The 22,490-nt window shown below is 40.5% G+C and overlaps 1 protein-coding gene across 1 annotated transcript in view; it reads left to right on the top strand.

The window, feature by feature from the left end:
• kcnk17 (potassium channel, subfamily K, member 17) overlaps positions 1–22,490 on the top strand; it is a 39,220-nt gene that overhangs the window by 11,971 nt on the left and 4,759 nt on the right. The window contains exon 4 of the mRNA XM_064985296.1: positions 10,860–11,028. Coding sequence (XP_064841368.1) covers positions 10,860–11,028 — 169 coding nt within the window. The remainder of the gene's footprint in view (positions 1–10,859; positions 11,029–22,490) is intronic.

The following is a 22,490-nucleotide window of genomic DNA, read 5'->3' as shown; positions in this document are numbered from 1 at the left end:
ATATATATATATAAATATATATATATAAATAAATATAAATAAATAAATAAATATAAATAAATAAATAAATATAAATAAATATATATATATAAATAAATATATATATATAAATAAATAAATATATAAATAAATAAATAAATATATATATATAAATAAATAAATATAAATAAATAAATATATATAAATAAATATATATAAATAAATAAATGTATAAATAAATATATAAATAAATAAATAAATAAATAAATAAATAAATATTCAGGCAAACGGCAAAAGAAGCACAATTGAAATTGATAAAAAAATAAACAAAAAAGATCACAGGTGACAACTGGTTTGATGCAGATTGTAAAATTATAAGGAAAAAACTTAGAACACTATCTAACCAAAATATCTTGTTTAAAACGGGAACGTTTTTCATCCAAAAATGAAAAGAGCGCCCCCTATATCCAACTAGTTAAACGAGATTTTGTCACGAAAAGATGCTCGACTATGCATATAATTGACAGCTTTGGAAAGAAAACACTGACGTTTCAAAACTGCAAAGATATTGTCTGTGAGTGCCACAGAACTGATGTTACAGGTGAAACTCAGATAAAAATCCAATCAGGAAGTGCCGCATTTTTTAAAACCGCCTCATGCCAATGACTCCTTGTATGGCTGTGAAGGAGCTAGGAGTCAGCTTACGTTTTCCACGTTATCCCCAAGGTGTCTACAGCATTGTGACGTCTTTTTCGGCATTTCAATTGGAGAATGGCTGTAAGAGACCATATAGGACGAGTGGTCGCATGGTGTCTCCCGGAGAAACACCTTGCGTAAAATACTAAGGTAGCCATTTTTCCAATCGTTTCTTATGAGAAACCAACTGCCTCGACGGATATATTATCGAATACATATGTTAAAAACACCTTGAGGATGGATCCTAAACAACGTTTGCCGTGTTTGTCGATATTATGGAGTTAATTTTGAAAAAAGTTTGGCGTTGTAATGGTAGCATTTTCCGGTCGATTTCTCAGCCAAGCATGATAAACAAACGGAGCTATTTCGCCTACAAAAACAATATTTTTGGAAAAAAGGAACATTTGCTATCTAACTGGGAGTCTCCTGAGTGTAAGCATCCAAAGTTCTTCAAAGGTAAATTATTTAATTTTGGTTGCTTTTCTTATTTTCGTGAAAATGTTGCCTGCTGCCAGCAGAGCTAGCATAGCATTATGCCATGATAAACTTACACAAATGCTTGTCTAGCATTGGCTGTAACGCATATTTTGAAAATCTGAGATGACAGTGTTGTTAACAAAAGGCTAAGCTTGTGTTTGAATATATTTATTTCATTTCATTTGCGATTTTCATGAATAGGGAAAGTTGCGTTATGGTAATGCGCTTGAGGCTATGATTACGCTCCCGGATACGGGATTGCTCGTCGCTAGAGGTTAACGGGATGATACGACAACAGCCAGTGAAAGTGCAGGGCGCCAAATTCAAAACAACAGAAATCTCAAAATTAACATTCCTCAAGCATACCTCAAACATACATGTATTTTATATCCTGTTTTAAAGGTAATCTTGTTGTTAATCCCACCATAGTGTCCGATTTCAAATAGGCTTTACAGAGAAAGCATCAAAAACGATTGTTTGGTGACTACCAATTCACAGAAAAATCCTGCCATTTTTCCAGCCAAAGAGAGGAGTCACAAAAAGCACAAATAGAGATAAAATTAATCACTAACCTTTGATGATCTTCATCAGATGACACTCATAGGACTTCATGTTACACAATACATGTATGTTTTGTTTGATAAAGTTCATACAGTGCCTTGCGAAAGTATTCGGCCCCCTTGAACTTTGCGACCTTTTGCCACATTTCAGGCTTTAAACATAAAGATATAAAACTGTATTTTTTTGTGAAGAATCAACAACAAGTGGGACACAATCATGAAGTGGAACGACATTTATTGGATATTTCAAACTTTTTTAACAAATCAAAAACTGAAACATTGGGCGTGCAAAATTATTCAGCCCCTTTACTTTCAGTGCAGCAAACTCACTCCAGAAGTCCAGTGAGGATCTCTGAATGATCCAATGTTGACCTAAATGACTAATGATGATAAATACAATCCACCTGTGTGTAATCAAGTCTCTGTATAAATGCACCGGCACTGTGATAGTCTCAGAGGTCCGTTAAAAGCGCAGAGAGCATCATGAAGAACAAGGAACACACCAGGCAGGTCCGAGATACTGTTGTGAAGAAGTTTAAAGCCAGATTTGGATACAAAAAGATTTCCCAAGCTTTAAACATCCTAAGGAGCACTGTGCAAGCGATAATATTGAAATGGAAGGAGTATCAGACCACTGCAAATCTACCAAGACCTGGCCGTCCCTCTAAACTTTCAGCTCATACAAGGAGAAGACTGATCAGAGATGCAGCCAAGAGGCCCATGATCACTCTGGATGAACTGCAGAGATCTACAGCTGAGGTGGGAGACTCTGTCCATAGGACAACAATCAGTCGTATATTGCACAAATCTGGCCTTTATGGAAGAGTGGCAAGAAGAAAGACATTTCTTAAAGATATCCATAAAAAGTGTTGTTTAAAGTTTGCCACAAGCCACCTGGGAGACACACCAAACATGTGGAAGAAGGTGCTCTGGTCAGATGAAACCAAAATTGAACTTTTTGGCAACAATGCAAAACGTTATGTTTGGCGTAAAAGAAACACAGCTCATCACAATGAACACACCATCCCCACTATCAAACATGGTGGTGGCAGCATCATGGTTTGGTCCTGCTTTTCTTCAGCAGGGACAGGGAAGATGGTTAAAACTGATGGGAAGATGGATGGAGCCATTTACAGGACCATTCTGGAAGAAAACATGATGGAGTCTGCAAAAGACCTGAGACTGGGACGGAGATTTGTCTTCCAACAAGACAATGATCCAAAACATAAAGCAAAATCTACAATGGAATGGTTCAAAAATAAGCATATCCAGGTGTTAGAATGGCCAAGTCAAAGTCCAGACCTGAATCCAATCGAGAATCTGTGGAAAGAACTGAAAACTGCTGTTCAACAATGCTCTCCATCCAACCTCACTGAGCTCGAGTTGTTTTGCAAGGAGGAATGGGAAAAAATGTCAGTCTCTCGATGTGCAAAACTGATAGAGACATACCCCAAGCTACTTACAGCTGTAATCGCAGCAAAAGGTGGCGCTACAAAGTATTAACTTAAGGGGGCTGAATAATTTTGCACGCCCAATTTTTCAGTTTTTGATTTGTTAAAAAAGTTTGAAATATCCAATAAATGTCGTTCCACTTCATGATTGTGTCCCACTTGTTGTTGATTCTTCACAAAAAAATAGTTTTATATCTTTATGTTTGAAGCCTGAAATGTGGCAAAAGGTTGCAAAGTTCAAGGGGGCCGAATACTTTCGCAAGGCACTGTATTTATATAAAATAATCTGAGTATACATTGGCGTATTACGTTCATTAGTTCCAAAAACTTCCAGTGATTTTGCATAGCCACATCAATTCAACAGAAATACCCATCATAAATGTAGATGAGAATACAAGTTATACACATGGAATTATAGATATACCTCTCCTTAATGCAACCGCTGTGTCAGATTTCAAAAAACTTCACGGAAAAAGCAAACCATGCAATAATCTGAGACGGCGCTCAGAAAATAAATAAAATTATCCGCCATGTTGTTTAGTCATCAAGAATAAACATTATAAATATTCCCTTACCTTTGATGATCTTCATCAGAATGCACTCCCAGGAATCCTAGTTACACAATAAATGATTGATTTGTTCAATAATGTCCATTATTTATGTCCAAGTAGCTACTTTTGTTAGCGTGTTTAGTACACAAATCCAAACGCTCTTGCAGGTCCATCCGAGCGTCGGACGAAAACTTCAAAAATGTATATTATAGGTCGAAGAAACTTGTCAAACTAAGTATAGAATCAATCTTTAGGGTGTTGTTATCTTAAATCTTCAATAAAATTCCAACCAGAGAATTCCTTTTTGTGTAGAGAAGCCATGGAACGCAGGTCGCTATCATGTGAATTGTATGTGACCAGCCCTTGGCTCTCTGCCAGACACCTGGCTCATTCAGGTCCCATTCAGCCCCACAACACAGTAGAAGCCTCATTCAAGTTTCTAAAGACGGTTGACATCTAGTGGAAGCCATAATGAAGTGCAACTTCATCCATATCCCACTATGAATTCAATAGGGGCTGGGTTGAATATCGACCAACCTCAGATTTCTCACTTCCTGTTTGGATTTCTTCTCAGGTTTTTGCCTGCCATATGAGTTCTGTTATACTCACAGACATCATTCAAACAGTTTTAGAAACGTCAGAGTGTTTTCTATCCAATACTAATAATACTGTGCATATATTAGCAACTGGGACTGAGGAGCAGGCCGTTGACTCTGGGCACCTCTCATCCAAGCTACTCAATACTGCCCCTGCAGCCATAAGAAGTTAATGCAACCGCTCTGTCAGATTTCAAAAAAGCTTTACCGATAAAGCACACCATGCTATAATCTGAGTACAGCGCTCAGAGACCAAAACAACCCAAACAGATATCCGCCATGTTGTGTAGTCAACAGAAGTCAGAAATAGCATTATAAATATTAACTTACCTTTGATTATCTTCATCAGAATGCACTCCCAGGAATCCCAGTTCCAAAATAAATGTTGTTTTTTCGATAATGTCCATCATTTATGACCAAATACCTCCTTTTTGTTCTCACGTTTAGCCCAGTAATCCAAATTCATGACGCGCAATCACTAGGTCCAGATGAAAAGTCAAAATGTTCCATTACAGTCCGTAGAAACATGTCAAACTATGTATAGAATCATTCTTGAGGATGTTTTTAACATCAATCTTCAATAACAAATTCCTTTGTCTGTAGAAATGCAATGGAACTTAAGCTTACTATCACGTGAATGCACACAGTCAGCTCATGCCTCTCTGGCAGACCTCTGACTCATTCCCCTCTCATTCCCCCCTCCTTCACAGTAGAAGCATCAAACAAGGTTCTAAAGACTGTTGACATCTAGTGGAAGCCTTAGGAAGTGCAATTTGACCCCATAAACACTGTATTCGATAGGCAAAGAGTTGAAAAACTACAAACCTCAGATTTTCCACTTCCTGGTTGGATTTTTTCTCAGGTTTTTGCCTGCCATATGAGTTCTGTTATACTCACAGACATCATTCAAACAGTTTTAGAAACTTCATTAGTAGATTCAAATATACTAATAATATGCATATATTAGCAAATGGGCCTGAGTAGCAGACAGTTTACTCTGGGCACCTTATTCATCCAAGCTACTCATCCATAACAAGTTAATAAGCACAATGTCTTGACTAAAAGCCAAATTGGATTTATACCAAAACATCGCACAACTGATCAGACTTCCAAAATATACGCTTGCTTTATCAACTTCCAAAAAGCATTAGATTCTACTTGGCATACAGGACTGTTCTACAAAGTTATTGAAAGTGGTGTCGGAGGTAAAACATATGACAATTAAATCAATGTATACTGGCAATACATGCAGCATGAAACTTGGCAAGAAAATAACAGAATTCTTTAACCTGGGGCGGGGCCTTCGTCAGGGTTGCAATCTGAGCCCTGCACTCTTCAATATTAGCATCAACGAATTGGCCACTATTCAAGAAAAATCCTCAGCCCCTGGTGTTAGTCTCCACAATTCAGAAGTTAAATGCCTACTCTTCACAGATGACCTATGCCTGCTGTCAGCCACAGCACATGGCCTACAACAGAGCCTGGACCTGCTCGAGCAGTACTGCCAGACCTGCAGGCCTGGGCCCTGGCAGTAAACCCCAAAAATACAAAAATAATGATTTTCCAGAGAAGATCTAGATCTCAGGGAGTTAGACCAACGTTTTCAATTGGTACAAAATATATAGAGTACTGCACAAACTACAATTACTTAGGTTTAAAAACAAGCTCAACTGGACACCTTAATGGAGCAGTGAGTGGACTGAGAGAGAAAGCACGCAGGGCATTCTACGCCATTAAAAAGCTAATTCAAGTTGAAATACCTATTAAAATTTGTTTAAAACTAATTGAATATGTCATTGGACCAATTGCACTTTATGGCTGCGAGGTGTGGGGTCCACTTGCAAAACAAGATTTCATCAAATGGGACAAACACCCCATTGAAAACCTAGACCCCAAGATTCTCCTACATGTCCAGAAGAAAACTACAAACAATGCATGCAGGGCAGAATTAGGCCAATATCCACTAATAATAAAAACTCAAAAAAGAGCAATTAAATTTTGGAAACATCTAAAATACAGTGACTCCATCTAATATCAAAAAAAAATAAAAAAATAAAATAGTCCCCTCATCCAGCGTGTCCTGGGGCTGAGTTCACAAACCTGTTCTACTAACACACTGAAACCTCAGGACCAGAACATCCAATCAATCAGAATAAACCAAATTACAACACAGTCAAAACAAATCTACATTCCCAATGAGCAAACACAAACCCAAAGCAAAATGCAGTGCTATCTGGCCCTAAATCGACAGTACACCGTGGCAAACTGTTTGACCATGGCAACTGATCAAAACCTTAGAAGAACCTTGACAAAGTACAGGCTCAGTGAGTACAGCCTTGCCATTGAGAAGGATAGAGAGGAAAACCTGGCTCCCTGTAGAGGAAAGGCTGTGCAAACACTGCACAACAGCAGAACCTGAGATGGAGCTGCATTTCCTGACAAAATGTGAAAAATCTAAAACAATTAGTGTCATTTCCCCAAATTTGAAACCCTTATTAAAAGGTTTCAAAGACCTCTCTGGTGAGAGTAGGCTACCCGTCCTGTTGAGGGAGGACGCAGAGAGCTGTGGGTAGGCAGCGCTCTACATTGCTGCCTGCCTTAAGTTGAGGGACAGTGTCAAATCAAATTTTATTTGTCACATACACATGGTTAGCAGATGTTAATGCGAGTGTAGTGAAATGCTTGTGCTTCTAGTTCCGACAATGCAGTAATAACCAACAAGTAATCTAACTAACAATTCCTAATCTACTGTCTTATACACAGTGTAAGGGGATAAAGAATATGTACATAAGGATATATGAATGAGTGATGGTACAGAGCAGCATAGGCAAGATACAGTAGATGGTATCGAGTACAGTATATACATGTGAGATGAGTATGTAAACAAAGTGGCATAGTTAAAGTGGCTAGTGATACATGTATTACATAAGGATGCAGTCGATGATAGAGTACAGTATATAGGTATGCATATGAGATGAATAATGTAGGGTAAGTAACATTATATAAGGTAGCATTGTTTAAAGTGGCTAGTGATATATTTACAACATTTCCCATCAATTCCCATTATTAAAGTGGCTGGAGTTGAGTTAGTGTGTTGGCAGCAGCCACTCAATGTTAGTGGTTGCTGTTTAACAGTCTGATGGCCTTGAGATAGAAGCTGTTTTTCAGTCTCTCGGTCCCAGCTTTGATGCACCTGTACTGACCTCGCCTTCTGGATGATAGCAGGGTGAACAGGCAGTGGCTCGGGTGGTAGATGTCCTTGATGATCTTTATGGCCTTCCTGTAACATCGGGTGGTGTAGGTGTCCTGGAGGGCAGGTAGTTTGCCCCCGATGATGCGTTGTGCAGACCTCACTACCCTCTGGAGAGCCTTACGGTTGAGGGCGGAGCAGTTGCCGTACCAGGCGGTGATACAGCCCGCCAGGATGCTCTCAATTGTGCCTCTGTAGAAGTTTGTGAGTGCTTTTGGTGACAAGCCGAATTTCTTCAGCCTCCTGAGGTTGAAGAGGCGCTGCTGCGCCTTCTTCACGATGCTGTCTGTGTGAGTGGACCAATTCAGTTTGTCTGTGATGTGTATGCCGAGGAACTTAAAACTTGCTACTCTCTCCACTACTGTTCCCTCGATGTGGATAGGGGGGTGTTCCCTCTGCTGTTTCCTGAAGTCCACAATCATCTCCTTAGTTTTGTTGACATTGAGTGTGAGGTTATTTTCCTGACACCACACTCCGAGGGCCCTCACCTCCTCCCTGTAGGCCGTCTCGTCGTTGTTGGTAATCAAGCCTACCACTGTTGTGTCGTCCGCAAACTTGATGATTGAGTTGGAGGCGTGCGTGGCACAGTCGTGGGTGATCAGGGAGTACAGGAGAGGGCTCAGAACGCACCCTTGTGGGGCCCCAGTGTTGAGGATCAGCGGGGAGGAGATGTTGTTACCTACCCTCACCACCTGGGGGCGGCCCGTCAGGAAGTCCAGTACCCAGTTGCACAGGGCGGGGTCGAGACCCAGGGTCTCGAGCTTGATGACGAGCTTGGAGGGTACTATGGTGTTGAATGCCGAGCTGTAGCCGATGAACAGCATTCTCACATAGTTATTCCTCTTGTCCAGATGGGTTAGGACAGTGTGCAGTGTGGTTGAGATTGCATCGTCTGTGGACCTATTTGAGTGGTAAGCAAATTGGAGTGGGTCTAGGGAGTCAGGTAGGGTGGAGGTGATATGGTCCTTGACTAGTCTCTCAAAGCACTTCATGATGACGGAAGTGAGTGCTACGGGGCGGTAGTCGTTTAGCTCAGTTACCTTAGCTTTCTTGGGAACAGGAACGATGGTGGCCCTCTTGAAGCATGTGGGAACAGCAGACTGGTATAGGGATTGATTGAATATGTCCGTAAACACACCAGCCAGCTGGTCTGCGCATGCTCTGAGGGCGCGGCTGGGGATGCCGTCTGGGCCTGCAGCCTTGCGAGGGTTAACACGCTTAAATGTTTTACTCACCTCGGCTGCAGTGAAGGAGAGACCGCATTTTTCTGTTGCAGGCAGTGTCAGTGGCACTGTATTGTCCTCAAAGCGGGCAAAAAAGTTATTTAGTCTGCCTGGGAGCAAGACATCCTGGTCCGTGACTGGGCTGGATTTCTTCCTGTAGTCCGTGATTGACTGTAGACCCTGCCACATGCCTCTTGTGTCTGAGCCGTTGAATTGGGATTCTACTTTGTCTCTGTACTGACGCTTAGCTTGTTTGATAGCCTTACGGAGGGAATAGCTGCATTGTTTGTATTCAGTCATGTTACCAGACACCTTGCCCTGATTGAAAGCAGTGGTTCGCGCTTTCAGTTTCACACGAATGCTGCCATCAATCCAAGGTTTCTGGTTAGGGAATGTTTTAATCGTTGCTATGGGAACGACATCTTCAACGCACGTTCTAATGAACTCGCACACCGAATCAGCGTATTCGTCAATGTTGTTATTTGACGCAATACGAAACATGTCCCAGTCCACGTGATGGAAGCAGTCTTGGAGTGTGGAGTCAGCTTGGTCGGATCAGCGTTGGACAGACCTCAGCGTGGGAGCTTCTTTTTTAGCTTTTGTCTGTAGGCAGGTATCAGCAAAATGGAGTTGTGGTCAGCTTTTCCGAAAGGGGGGCGGGGCAGGGCCTTATATGCGTCGCGGAAGTTAGAGTAACAGTGATCCAAGGTTTTTCCGCCCCTGGTTGCGCAATCGATATGCTGATAAAATTTAGGGAGTCTTGTTTTCAGATTAGCCTTGTTAAAATCCCCAACAACGATGAATGCAGCCTCCGGATAAATGGTTTCCAGTTTACAAAGAGTTAAATAAAGTTTGTTCAGAGCCATCGATGTGTCTGCTTGGGGGGGGATATTTACAGCTGTGATTATAATCGAAGAGAATTCTCTTGGTAGGTAATGCGGTCTACATTTGATTGTGAGGAATTCTAAATCAGGTGAACAGAAGGATTTGAGTTCCTGTATGTTTCTTTCATCATACCATGCCTTGTTAGCCATAAAGCATACACCCCCACCCCTCTTCTTACCAGAAAGGTGTTTGTTTCTGTCGGCGCGATGCGTGGAGAAACCCGTTGGCTGCACCGCATTGGATAGCGTCTCTCCAGTGAGCCATGTTTCCGTGAAGCACAGAACGTTACAGTCTCTGATGTCCCTCTGGAATGCTACCCTTGCTCGGATTTCATCAACCTTGTTGTCAAGAGACTGGACATTGGCAAGAAGAATGCTAGGAAGTGGGGCACGATGTGCCCGTCTCCGTAGTCTGACCAGAAGACCGCTACGTTTCCCTCTTTTTCGGAGTCGTTTTTTGGGGTCGCTGCATGCGATCCATTCCGTTGTCCTGTTTGTAAGGCAGAACACAGGATCCGCATCGCGAAAAACATATTCTTGGTCGTACTGATGGTGAGTTGACGCTGATCTTATATACAGTAGTTCTTCTCGGCTGTATGTAATGAAACCTAAGATGACCTGAGGTACTAATGTAAGAAATAACACGTAAAAAAACAAAAAACTGCATATTTTCCTAGGAACGCGAAGCGAGGCGGCCATCTCTGTCGGCGCCGGAAGTCTGACAGACCAATCAACCTGCACATGTACTCAACAGTATGCTTATTGTTAATGTATGGTTATTTTTACACTTGGTTATTGTTGTTACTGTTGTCCCGTTGACAATTTTGATTCTCATTTTCTTCATATTGTAAATATCCAAAATAAGCTTTGGCAATATGTGCATTGTTACGTCATGCCAATAAAGCAAATTTAATTGAATTGATTACTTTTTGGGGGGGGGGCGCCAGAATATAATGGACTTCATAATCTTTTAACTCTGTCTGTATGCAGTGTTCATAAATCAGTTAGCAAGTACCAGTGACCGTCCAACTTGTCATTTGTTACCCGTTTGTCCTATAATATGTGCAAATCTAAAATAGCACCCAATTCCCCTACATTGCACTACATTTACCAAAATGAGTGCCTTACAGTATATAGGGAATGGGCCATTTGAGATATTGACTCTGTTTTCCCTTCTTTCTGTCTCCATTAGAAGTTAACCAGGTTCATGATCCACCTGTTGTCCTACCTCTCTGGAACAGCACTCTTCTTTGTGATGCCCATGGTGGTGTTCAAACAGCAAGAGGGCTGGAGCTACTCACAGGCGATCTACTATTGCTTCATTTCACTCAGCACCATTGGCTTTGGAGACTACGTCGCAGGTACACGACTCAATATGTAGGAACATGGAAACACCAGAAACAGACTGGCCGTACGGGCAGTTCCGGGGTATCCCTTCATTTTACAGCTGTTCATTACTATGTAAATACATAGCAACAAAATCTACATTTGTAGTAAAAATGTCTTCTTAAATGTACCAAGCAAGTAAGTACTACATACTTAATTAGTAAATACAAAAGTATTTTTTATTATATAGGTAAGTAAGACGGTAAATACAGCTAAGTATCAGCGAATAACTATGTAAATACCTACTCACGTCACTATTTTACTATAATACATAAGAAACACCAAGGAACATAAAGTCACAAAATGTAATCATGAAGTAATAAATGTTTGTCCCAAAAGTGAGTAAAAAGTAAGAAACAGCTTATTGCTATATACAGTGGGGCAAAAAAGTATTTAGTCAGCCACCAATTGTGCAAGTTCTCCCACTTAAAAAGATGAGAGGCCTGTAATTTTCATCATAGTTACACTTCAACTATGACAGACAAAATGAAATTAAAAAAAGTCCAGAAAATCACATTGTAGAATTTTTAATGAATTTATTTGCAAATTATGGTGGAAAATAAGTATTTGGTCAATAACAAAAGTTTCTCAATACTTTGTTATATACCCTTTGTTGGCAATGACAGAGGTCAAATGTTTTCTGTAAGTCTTCACAAGGTTTTCACACACTGTTGCTGGTATTTTGGCCCATTCCTCCATGCAGATCTCCTCTAGAGCAGTGATGTTGTGGGGCTGTTGCTGGGCAACACGGACTTTCAACTCCCTCCAACGATATTCTATGGGGTTGAGATCTGGAGACTGGATAGGCCACTCCAGGACCTTGAAATGCTTCTTACGAAGCCACTCCTTCATTGCCCGGGCGGTGTGTTTGGGATCATTGTCATGCTGAAAGACCCAGCCATGTTTCATCTTCAATGCCCTTGCTGATGGAAGGAGGTTTTCACTCAAAATCTCACGATACATGGCCCCATTCATTCTTTCCTTTACACGGATCAGTCGTCCTGGTCCCTTTGCAGAAAAACAGCCCCGAAATATGTTTCCAACCCCATGCTTCACAGTAAGTATGGTGTTCTTTGGATGCAACTCAGCATTCTTTGTCCTTCAAACACAACGAGTTGAGTTTTTTTTTTGGTTTCATCTGACCATATGACATTCTCCCAATTTTCTTCTGGATCATCCAAATGCTCTCTAGCAAACTTCAGACGGGCCTGGACATGTACTGGCTTAAGCAGGGGGACACGGCAGGATTTGAGTCCCTGGCGGCATAGTGTGTTACTGATAGTAGGCTTTGTTACTTTGGTCCCAGCTCTCTGCAGGTCATTCACTAGGTCCCCCCGTGTGGTTCTGGGATTTTTGCTCACCGTTCTTGTGATCATTTTGACCCCACCGGGTGAGAACTTGTGTGGAGCCCCAGATCGAGGGAGATTATTACTGGTCTTGTATGTCTTCCATTTCCTAATACTTGCTCCCACAGTTGATTTCTTCAAACCAAGCTGCTTACCTATTGCAAATTCAGTCCTCCCAGCCTGGTGCAGGTCTACAATTTTGTTTCTGGTGTCCTTTGACAGCTCTTTGGTCTTGGCCATAGTGGAGTTTGGAGTGTGACTGTTTGAGGTTGTGGACAGGTGTCTATAATACTGATAACAAGTTCAAACAGGTGCCATTAATACAGGTAACGACTGGAGGACAGAGGAGCCTCTTAAAGAAGAAGTTACAGGTCTGTGAGAGCCAGATATCTTGCTAGTAGGTAACAAAATACTTATTTTCCACCATAATTTGCAAACAAATTCATTAAAAAACCTACAATGTGATTTTCTGGATTTTTTTTTCCTCATTTTGTCTGTCATAGTTGAAGTGTACCTATGATGAAAATTACAGGCCTTTCTCATCTTTAAGTGAGAGAACTTGCACAATTGGTGGCTGACTAAATACTTTTTTGCCCCACTGTAAATACATAGTCATACCAGTCTCTTTCAAAGTAGTACCTAAGGAACACCAATGAAAATAGGCCAAATTATAATTTATTTATCATGGATGTTCAGTCCTTGCATCCATAACTCTGTCTATGATTGAGAGTGATTACATTTCTCCAGACTCATCCCTCATCTTTTTACTGAAACGGGTGGGGAAAACGCTTTGTCTCTACTGCTGAATTCCGCTTTAAAAGGACTGATTTTGGAGATTTGATAGAACGGTATTTCCTTGCATTTGAAAAGCCTATTGAACATGGGGTTTTTATTGTATTGAACTGAGAAGGGAAATTACAACAAAGTCATTGAAACATTATTGCTCTAAACCATTACTTATTTCTATTACACTTGAAAATTGCAGAATAAATTCAACAATAGTGTCATTTAACTTTTGGTTATTGTATGAATACTTACTTGTGTAAGGTTTAATGAGAGAGGGGTCACTAGGTTGTTTTTTTTAATCACACTTTAGATTGTGACCATTAATGATTAATACCGGTAAACGGGTTCCCGTGGACTGTCCCAGGACCACTCTTCACATTTCCCGAAAAACATTGATGACAAGAACTGTGAAATTAAAACATTTTCCTACAATGTTGGGCTAATGGAATTTCACAAAATACACAATATGCGCAGGAGCAGATAGGATTTAATTTGATTGCACATTATCCAAACAGGATAAATATGCCTTTTTTACAGCGTATTTACTCAAAGTCACCATAAATTCAAAGCACACACAAAATTGACACTGCCGGATTGCACAGGAGACCCGAAAGCAATTTAGAGTTCTCATCAAAACTGAAAATTCGAACCCCGTCCGACCCCTGTGAGCTGAAGCCCGAGCCCAGGCCTGGTCCGACATCATAGAAATTAAATGAGCCCTAACCTGAAAAAATATACAGATGTATCGAAAACAGTTGATTTAAACTAGTGTTGAGAACCACACAGCGGAGGCAGGCGCCAGAGTGAGGCGACGAGGAAACAGCCATTGGGCCTAGAAAAAGCTTGAGGAAAACTCACCTTAGTTATGATCAACTGAATGATGAACATACAGTTGAAGTCGGAGGTTTATATACACTTAGGTTGGAGTCATTTACACCAGTTTTTCAACCACTCCACAAATTTCTTGTTAACAAACTACAGTTTTGGCAAGTCTGTTAGGACATCTATTTTGTGCATGACAAGTAATTTCTCCAACAATTGTTTCCAGACAGATTATTTCACTGTATCACAATTCCAGTGGGTCAGAAGACCCATAATAATAAGTGCACACTAACACGGTAACACGAAAGCCGATACAACAGAGCCCAGGTACTCACAGGACCAATGGACATGGAACAATAATCAACCAGGACAATGGGGAACAGAGGGCACATATATACACATACTAATCAGGGGGAATGGGAACTAGGTGTGCGTAATGGGACAAGACAGTCCGGGGTTGGTGGTAATGATCCAGTTCAGTAATGCCTAGTAGGCCGGTGAGTAGACCTCCGGAGCTGGTGAACAGAATGAGCAGCAGTACCTAGGGAATCCATGACATCATCTTTATTCTAGTTTGCTAATATAATAGCCTTTAGCTGGTATCGTGATGTAAAAAGTCTGTGACTTGTCTGATAATCAATCAATGTGATTTTGATTCACTGAATCTGTCTGTATATTTGGTTAATTAATTGTTTCCTGACTGGACTAGTGGAAGTGGTAGCTCATTTTTTTGTTTGCTCATCTATCACTGATCAGAAACATTTACCATTAAATAATGTAGCCTAAATCAAGTGTATTATTTCTCTATTGTCTCACGTAGTAGCCTAACCTTATATACAGTAGCCTTAAATAGAGCCTAGGATATTTTCCCATCGTCCCAATCCCACTTTAAACCAAAATCCTGACTCCTGTCTCGCATGGCAATTCCTAACTTTACTCTGTAATCCACAGGTTGCATTATCAATGCACGTCTCAATACTGCTATAACATTTCCTCATATGCTGTCTCGTATTGCTGCCCATGTTTTGGTACTACTATTGGAGAGCCCTTCTTTGTCTACACCCATTCAGCATTGTTCACAGCCTCTTAAACTTTAGCCCCACCCGTCTCTTTATGGGTTGATCCGTGCGTTCTGTACTAACTTGCCAGCTACTTCCAGACATGAGAGGGAGAGAGAACAACTCACTGAACATTACTCGCCTGGTGGTTTCGCGTTCAGAGCGCACACTGGACAATAAGTAGGGTTGTTCTGTAAACTCTGACTACAGTCAAGCACCCAAGCTAACATTGGCTAGCTACTTCATGTTATCCAGAGCGTTGGTGACTAACTGTGCTGCTGGCAACAATTGAATTTCGCTTTATTGCTGACACCAGACATATTCAACAGGTGTTGAGTGTTCAAAAATACATTCGTTATTCTGCGCTCTGGCACACTAAGAAAATAGTATTTTGTTAAGAAACGTAACGTTAGCTCGATAGCTAGCTAGGTAAACAATGAATCCCAAGGCATAACGTGACGTTAGTTAGCGAGCCTGACAGCTAATGTTAGCTAGCTAACTGCACATTAATTTGAAATTAAAATTCTTTGTATAAATTAGAGTGGAGTCTTTTAAGACATGTAGCTTGCTAGCTAAACATTGGACCATAATCACAACGTCACTACCCTGCACGAATCTACAGGTAGCTAACCAACCAGGTTCTATGGCTCTAACTAGTCAAGCAAATGTGTCTGAGATACGAAGAATAAGATCATAACCATAACGTTAGCTAGCTAACGGTACACTTGAAATGAAACCACTTTGTGTCAAAATTAGAAACGTGTATCATAATTGGACGTGTCTCCTGTCCTATCTATCTGATGCCATGCATGTTTGCCTTAGTTTGACGATGTAATCCAGACTTTGAAAAGGTTGAGGACGAGCAAGAGTGGGGACTGTAAATACACATTATTCTCCACATAATTTTCGAAATATTTAAGTACCCAGAAACTGCTGGTGATTGGTATGTGCGCAAATACACTATATATTCACAAGTATGTGGACAACTCTTCAAATTGGTGGATTCTGCTATTTCAGCCACACCCGTTGCTGACAGGTGTATAAAAATCGAGCACACAGCCGTGCAATCTCCATAGACAAACAACAGCAGTAAAATGGCCTTACTGAAGACCTCAGTAACTTTCAACGTGGCTCCGTCATAGGTCGCCACCTTTCCCACAAGTCAGTTTGTCAAATTTCTGCCCTGATAGAACTGCCCCAGTCAAGTTTAATGGAATGGATCTCCAAGGCCAACAGCCACACACAAGCCTAAGATCACCATGTGCAATGGCAAGCATTGGATGGAGTCATGAATCACACTTTACCACCTGGAATTCTGATGGATGAATCTGGGTTTGGCGGATGCCAGGAGAATGCTACATGCCCCAATGCATAGTGCCAACTGTAAAAGTTGGTGGAGGAGGAAAATTGGTCTGGGCTGTTTTTCATGGTTTGGTCTAGACACCTTAGTTCCAGTGAAGGGAAATCTTAACGATACAGCATACAATGACATTCTAGACAATTCTGTACATCCAATTTTGTGGCAACAGTTTGGGTAAGGCCCTTTCCTGTTTCAACATGACAATGCCCCTGTGCACAAAGCGAGGTCCATACAGAAACGGTTTGTCGAGATCGGTATGGAAGAACTTGACTGGCCTGCACAGAGCCCTGCCCTCAACCCCTTTGAACACCTTTGGGATGAATTGGAACGCTGACTGTGAGTCAGTCCTAATTGCCCAACATCAGTACCCAACCTCACTAATGCTCTTGTGGCTGAATGGTGGCAAGTCCTTGCAGTATGGTTCTAACATCTAGTAGAAAGCCTTCCCAGAATAGTGAATGATGTTATGGCAGCAAAGGGGAAACCAACTCCATATTAATGCCCATGATTTTGGAATGAGATACTCGATGAGCAGGTGACCACATACTTTTGGTCATGTAGTGTAGCTAACGTTAGCAAACAAAATTGTCCAGCAGCTCACGTTAATGTTTGCTAACATTAGATACTTTGGGTAACTTTATCTGCAATCAGAGGCTAGCTAGCTAGTTAGCAAGGTGGAAAAAGCATACAGTGCCTTCAGAAAGTATTCACACCCCTTGACCTTTTCCACATTTTGCTGTGTTAAAGCCTGAATTTAAAATAGATTAAATAGAGATTTGTGGTCACTGGCCTACAGACAATACCCCACCATGTCAAAATTATGTTTTTCAAAATGTTTACAAATTAATTAGAAATTAAAGGCTGAAATGTCTCGTGTCAATAACTATTCAACCACTTTTATGGCTAGCCTTTAATAAATTCAGGAGTAAAAAGTTGCATGGACATAATTTTTGAATGACTACCTCATCTTTGTACCCCACACATACATGGCGCCGAAGAGGATGGCTTACATTTTACATGCTGCTAAGCAACTGTGCTATTTTATTAGTTTTTTGTGTTTGTAACTTATTATTTGACTTATTTTGTTCATAATGTTGCTGTCTCTTATGATCAAAAATAACTTCTGGACATCAGAACAGCGATTACTCACCTCAAACTGGAAGAAGCTTTATCCTTTCAAGACTCTAACGAGAAGGATATACTGCTTTCCCGGGAACAGGCCCAAAGACGGAGAAAAAGGGGGCTGAGGTCGGGCTGCCTTCTGAGAATTTGTAGGCGAGCGAGTAAACTCCCACTGCCATCCGTTCTATTTGCTAACGTGCAATCATTGGAAAATAAAATTGATGTCCTACGATCAAGATTATTATCCTACCAACAGTACATTTAAAACTGTAATATCTTATGATTCACCGAGTTGTGGCTGAACGACGACACGGATAATATAGAGCTGGTGGGATTTTCCATGCACAGGCAGAACAGAGAAGCTGCATCTGGCAAGACGAGAGGTGGGGTGTTTGTCTATTTTTCAATAACAGTTGGTGCGCAATGTCTAATATTAAATAAGTCTTGTGGTATTGCTTGCCTGTGGTAGAGTACCTTATGATAAGCTGTAGACCACAGTATCGACCAAAATAGTTCTCATCTATGTTATTTGTAGCCGTCTATTTACCACCACAGACCGATGCTGGCACTGAGACCACGCTCAACAGCAAACAAGAAAATGCTCATCCAGAAGCGGTGCTCCTCGTGGCCGAGGACTTTAAATGTCACCTACGGTAGACCTACAGTATATCGGAAAAATATGACTTGAATCTCAGCCAGTAATTACATATCGAGGATTGGAGGACTCTAAATTATAACCAAAAGCCGCCTCATGTGTCTCCCGGTGGCGGCCGGCATGGGTATCTGTTGTTGCAAAGCATTTTGCATTGCGATGTGGTGACTTAGACAGCTGCGCCACTGGGGAGACCCCATCCACAAATAGTAAAAATACAGAGAGGTGTTGATAAAGGTATATTGTCCTGCTAATAGCCCATAATGTGCTATTATAATACTGTACATGGTGTCCAAGTCAGGATAACCAAAATTATTTTATTAAAGACTATCAGAAAGAATGCTGGTACTTATTTATTTTGATACAAAGCCATGAAGGAGTGAGTCACTCAGCTCTATGTAGGTGCCGGCTATATGATAGTGCCATCAACTTGATAATATATAACAATATTTTGGAGGTTATTTCATTTTCAAAAAACAAAGGTGAGAGATTGTAATCTGAATAAAGGCCAAAATAATATTTGTAAAGGACAAAACATTTATTTCTGTTTAGAGGGAGAGAAACTCTGGGCCAATTGTGTGCCACCCTATGGGACTCCCAATCGTGGTCGGATGTGATACGTAAAAATAATAATACTTAACTTAGAACCTAACTTAGAAATAAATTTTATGATAGAATTCTCCCCCTACCCTCCATCTAGGCAAGTCTATTGTCCAGCTACTTGCTAGAACAGCAGGAATGTTACCTTAGTCAGCGCCATTATTAGTGCAATGCCCCTTAAGAACCAGTTCTTATTTACAAGGGCAGCCTACTCCTTCCTCCCCATCGCGGAATTGAACCCCAGTGTGCCCGTGCACAACACAGGGATTATTTTGCGAAATAGCTAAATAGCCCAGCACTGTAGCCTACTCCCGACCATCACGTTGTACGAGTAGGTATTTTCCATTCCATCCTAATGGAAACCCAGAAGGTTTTTCTTGGAGTAGAAACAACATAATATTAAGCAAATTAATTAAGCAAGCAACAGTCAAAAGTTTGGACACACCTACTCATTCCAGGGATTATCTTTATTTTTTACTATTTTCTACAATGTAGAATAATAGTGAATACATCACAACTATGAAATAACACATATGGAATCAGTTAAGAACAAATTCTTATTTACAAGAACAACCTACTCCTTCCTCCCCATCGGGGAATTGAACCCCAGTCTCCTACGTGCCCACACGACACAGGGACTCATTTGCTAAATAGCCCAGCACTGTAGCCTACTCCTGACCATCACATTGTAGAGCGCCATATTTTCCGCTCCATCGTAAAGGAATCCCAGAAGGTTTTTTGTTTATCTTGAATAGAAACACCATAATATTAATAAAATTAATTAAGCAAAATTTTGTAAAATCATTTCTATATGCTATGTTCTTACAAAAAAGGTTTTAAATTCTCTAGTACAGCCGCTATTGAAGGCTGTCAAATGCTTCTCAAAGATGATCTCTGGTGGTCAAACTAGCACTAACGAGCATTAATGGTACCAGTGGTTGGCAGCTAAAGATTTACAGAAATCTCTGGAACATGCTGACATCTCTGTTGACAAGTCTACGATATGTAAAACACTAAACAAGAATAGTGTTCAGAAGCCACTGCTGTCCAAAAAAACATTGCTGCACATCTGAAGTGCACAAACGAGCACCTGGATGTTCCACAGCGCTACTGGCAAAATGTTCTGTGGACAGATGAAACTAAAGTTGTGTTGTTTGGAAGGAACACACAACATTATGTACGGAGAAAAAAAGACACAGCACACCAACATCAAAACCTCATCTCAACTGTAAACTATGGTGGAGGGACAATCGTGGTTTGGGGCTGCTTTGCTGCCTCAGGGCCTGGACAGCTTGCTATCATTGACGGAAAAAATGAATTCCCAGGTTTATCAAGACATTTTTGTAGGAGAATGTGAGGCTGTCTGCCAATTGAAGCTGAACAGGACATCCCCCAGAAGTTGAATGATGCAACAGGACCATGACCCAAAACACAGAAGTAAATCAACAACAGAATGGCTACAATAGAATAAAATACGCCTACTGGAGTGGCACAGTCAGAATTCTGACCTCAACCCGATTGAGATGCTGTTCCATGACCTCGAGCAGTTCACACCATACATCCCAAGAATATTGCTGAACTGAAACAGTTTTGTAAAGGGGAATGGTCCAAAATTCCTCTTGACTGTTGTGCAGGTCTGATCCGCAACTACAGAAAACATTTTGTTAAGGTTATTGCTGTCAAAGGAGTGTCAACCAGTTATTAAATCCAAGGGTTCACATACTTTTTCCACCCTGAACTGTGAATGTTTACACAGTGTTCAATAAAGACATGAAAATGTATAAATGTTTGTGTGTTATTAGTTTAAGCAGAAATTATTTGTCTATTGTTATGACTTAGATGAAGTTCCGATCAAATTGTATGACAAATTTATGCAGAAATCCAGGTTATTCCAAAGGGTTCACATACCTTTTGTTGCCACTGTACATACATACTGTATACACTCACCGGCCAGTTTATTCGGTTCACGAAAATGGATTGCTCCTACAGACAGTGAGTCATGTGACTGTGGCTTGCAACATTTAGCAGGCAAAAAGGCATCAGGCATTCAGTTACTCTTCAATTCAACATTAAATGGGCAAAACGAGTGACAAACCCAATTGAGATGGTTTGGGATGAGTTGGACCGCAGAGTGAAAGAAAAGCAGCCAAGTGCTCAGCATATGTGGGAACTCCTTCAAGACGGTTGGAAAAGCATTCCAGGTGAAGCTGGTTGAGAGAATGCCAAGAGTGTCCAAAGCTGTCATCAAGGCAAAGGTTGGCTACTTTGAATAATCTCAAATACAAAATAGATATTGATTTGTTTAACTCTTTTTTTGGTTACTACATGATTCCATATGTGTTATTTCATAGTGCTGATGTCTTCATTATTATCCTACACTTTAGAAAATAGTCAAAATAAATAAAACCTTGAATGAGTAGATGTGTCCAACCTTTTGACTGTGGATGACTCAACATTATACACGTCAGCTACTACAACGAGTAAAATCCCTGCAACACTTAACAATGACCTGTAGTCAGTTTCAGAATGAGTGGCAAGAAATAAGTCAGTCCTAAATATTTCAAAAACTAAAAGCATTTTATTTGGGACAAATCATTCACTAAACCCTAAACCCCAACTAAATCTTATAATTAATCATGTGGAAATTGAGCAACCCTGTAACCCTGGATTGTAAATTGTTATGCTCATACATACTGATGCAACAGTAGCTAAGATGGGGAGAGGTTTGTCCATAATAAAGCGCTGCTCTTCATTCTTAACATCAATGTCATCAAGGCAGGTCCTAGTTTTGTCGCATCTGGACTAATGCCAAGTCGTGTGGTCAGGTGCCACAAAGAGGGACTTAGGAAAATTACAAGCATAGCTGTCCCTTAAATATACAGGTAGAGTTAGCATTAATAATATACATGTCAATCACTCATGGCTTAAAGTAGAGGACAGATTGACTTCATCACTACTTCTTTTTGTAAGAAGTATTAACATGTTGAACGCAGCTAGCTGTATATTTAAAATACTAGCACACACCCATCATACCCAACAAGACTTGCCACAGGTGGTTTCTTCAATCTCCCAAATTCCAGAACAGACTATGGGATGCACAGAGTACTCACAGAGACATGGCTACATGGAACTCTATTGTACATCAAGTAACTCACACAAGCAGTAAAATCTGATTGAAAAAAACTGATAGAAATACACCTTATGGAACAGTTAGAACTGTGAAGTGTCACACACACAGGTCCAAACACACCTATGCAAATTATTGGTATTGGCCAGAGGGCACACCACTTACTGTATTGTGAAATCTGTTGTAAAATGTATTTTAAACATTCTTTTAAAATTTAAATTGTATTATAATATGTGACCAACTGGCTCAAATCAGTTAATTTTTGAAATTGTGTTTTTTATATTAGATAAAATACTTTTTGTTACCTTTATTTAACTAGGCAAGTCAGTTAAGAACAAATTCTTATTTTCAATGATGGCCTAGGAACAGTGGGTTAACTGCCAGTTCAGGGGCAGAACAACAGATTTGTACCTTGTTAGCTCGGGGGTTTGAACTTTCAACCTTCCGGTTACTAGTATCAACACTCTAACCACTAGGCTACCCTGCTGCCCCGCTATATCATACATTACAGTTGAGGAACAATGGGAAAGTAATTATTAAAAGTAAAATTGATAAACTTGTAAT

The sequence above is a fragment of the Oncorhynchus masou genome, chromosome 2 (assembly GCF_036934945.1).
Source record: "Oncorhynchus masou masou isolate Uvic2021 chromosome 2, UVic_Omas_1.1, whole genome shotgun sequence".
In the NCBI taxonomy this organism is placed as follows: domain Eukaryota; kingdom Metazoa; phylum Chordata; class Actinopteri; order Salmoniformes; family Salmonidae; genus Oncorhynchus; species Oncorhynchus masou.
Note: the sequence above shows the minus strand (reverse complement) of the source record. Positions and strands in the feature narration are given on the sequence as shown.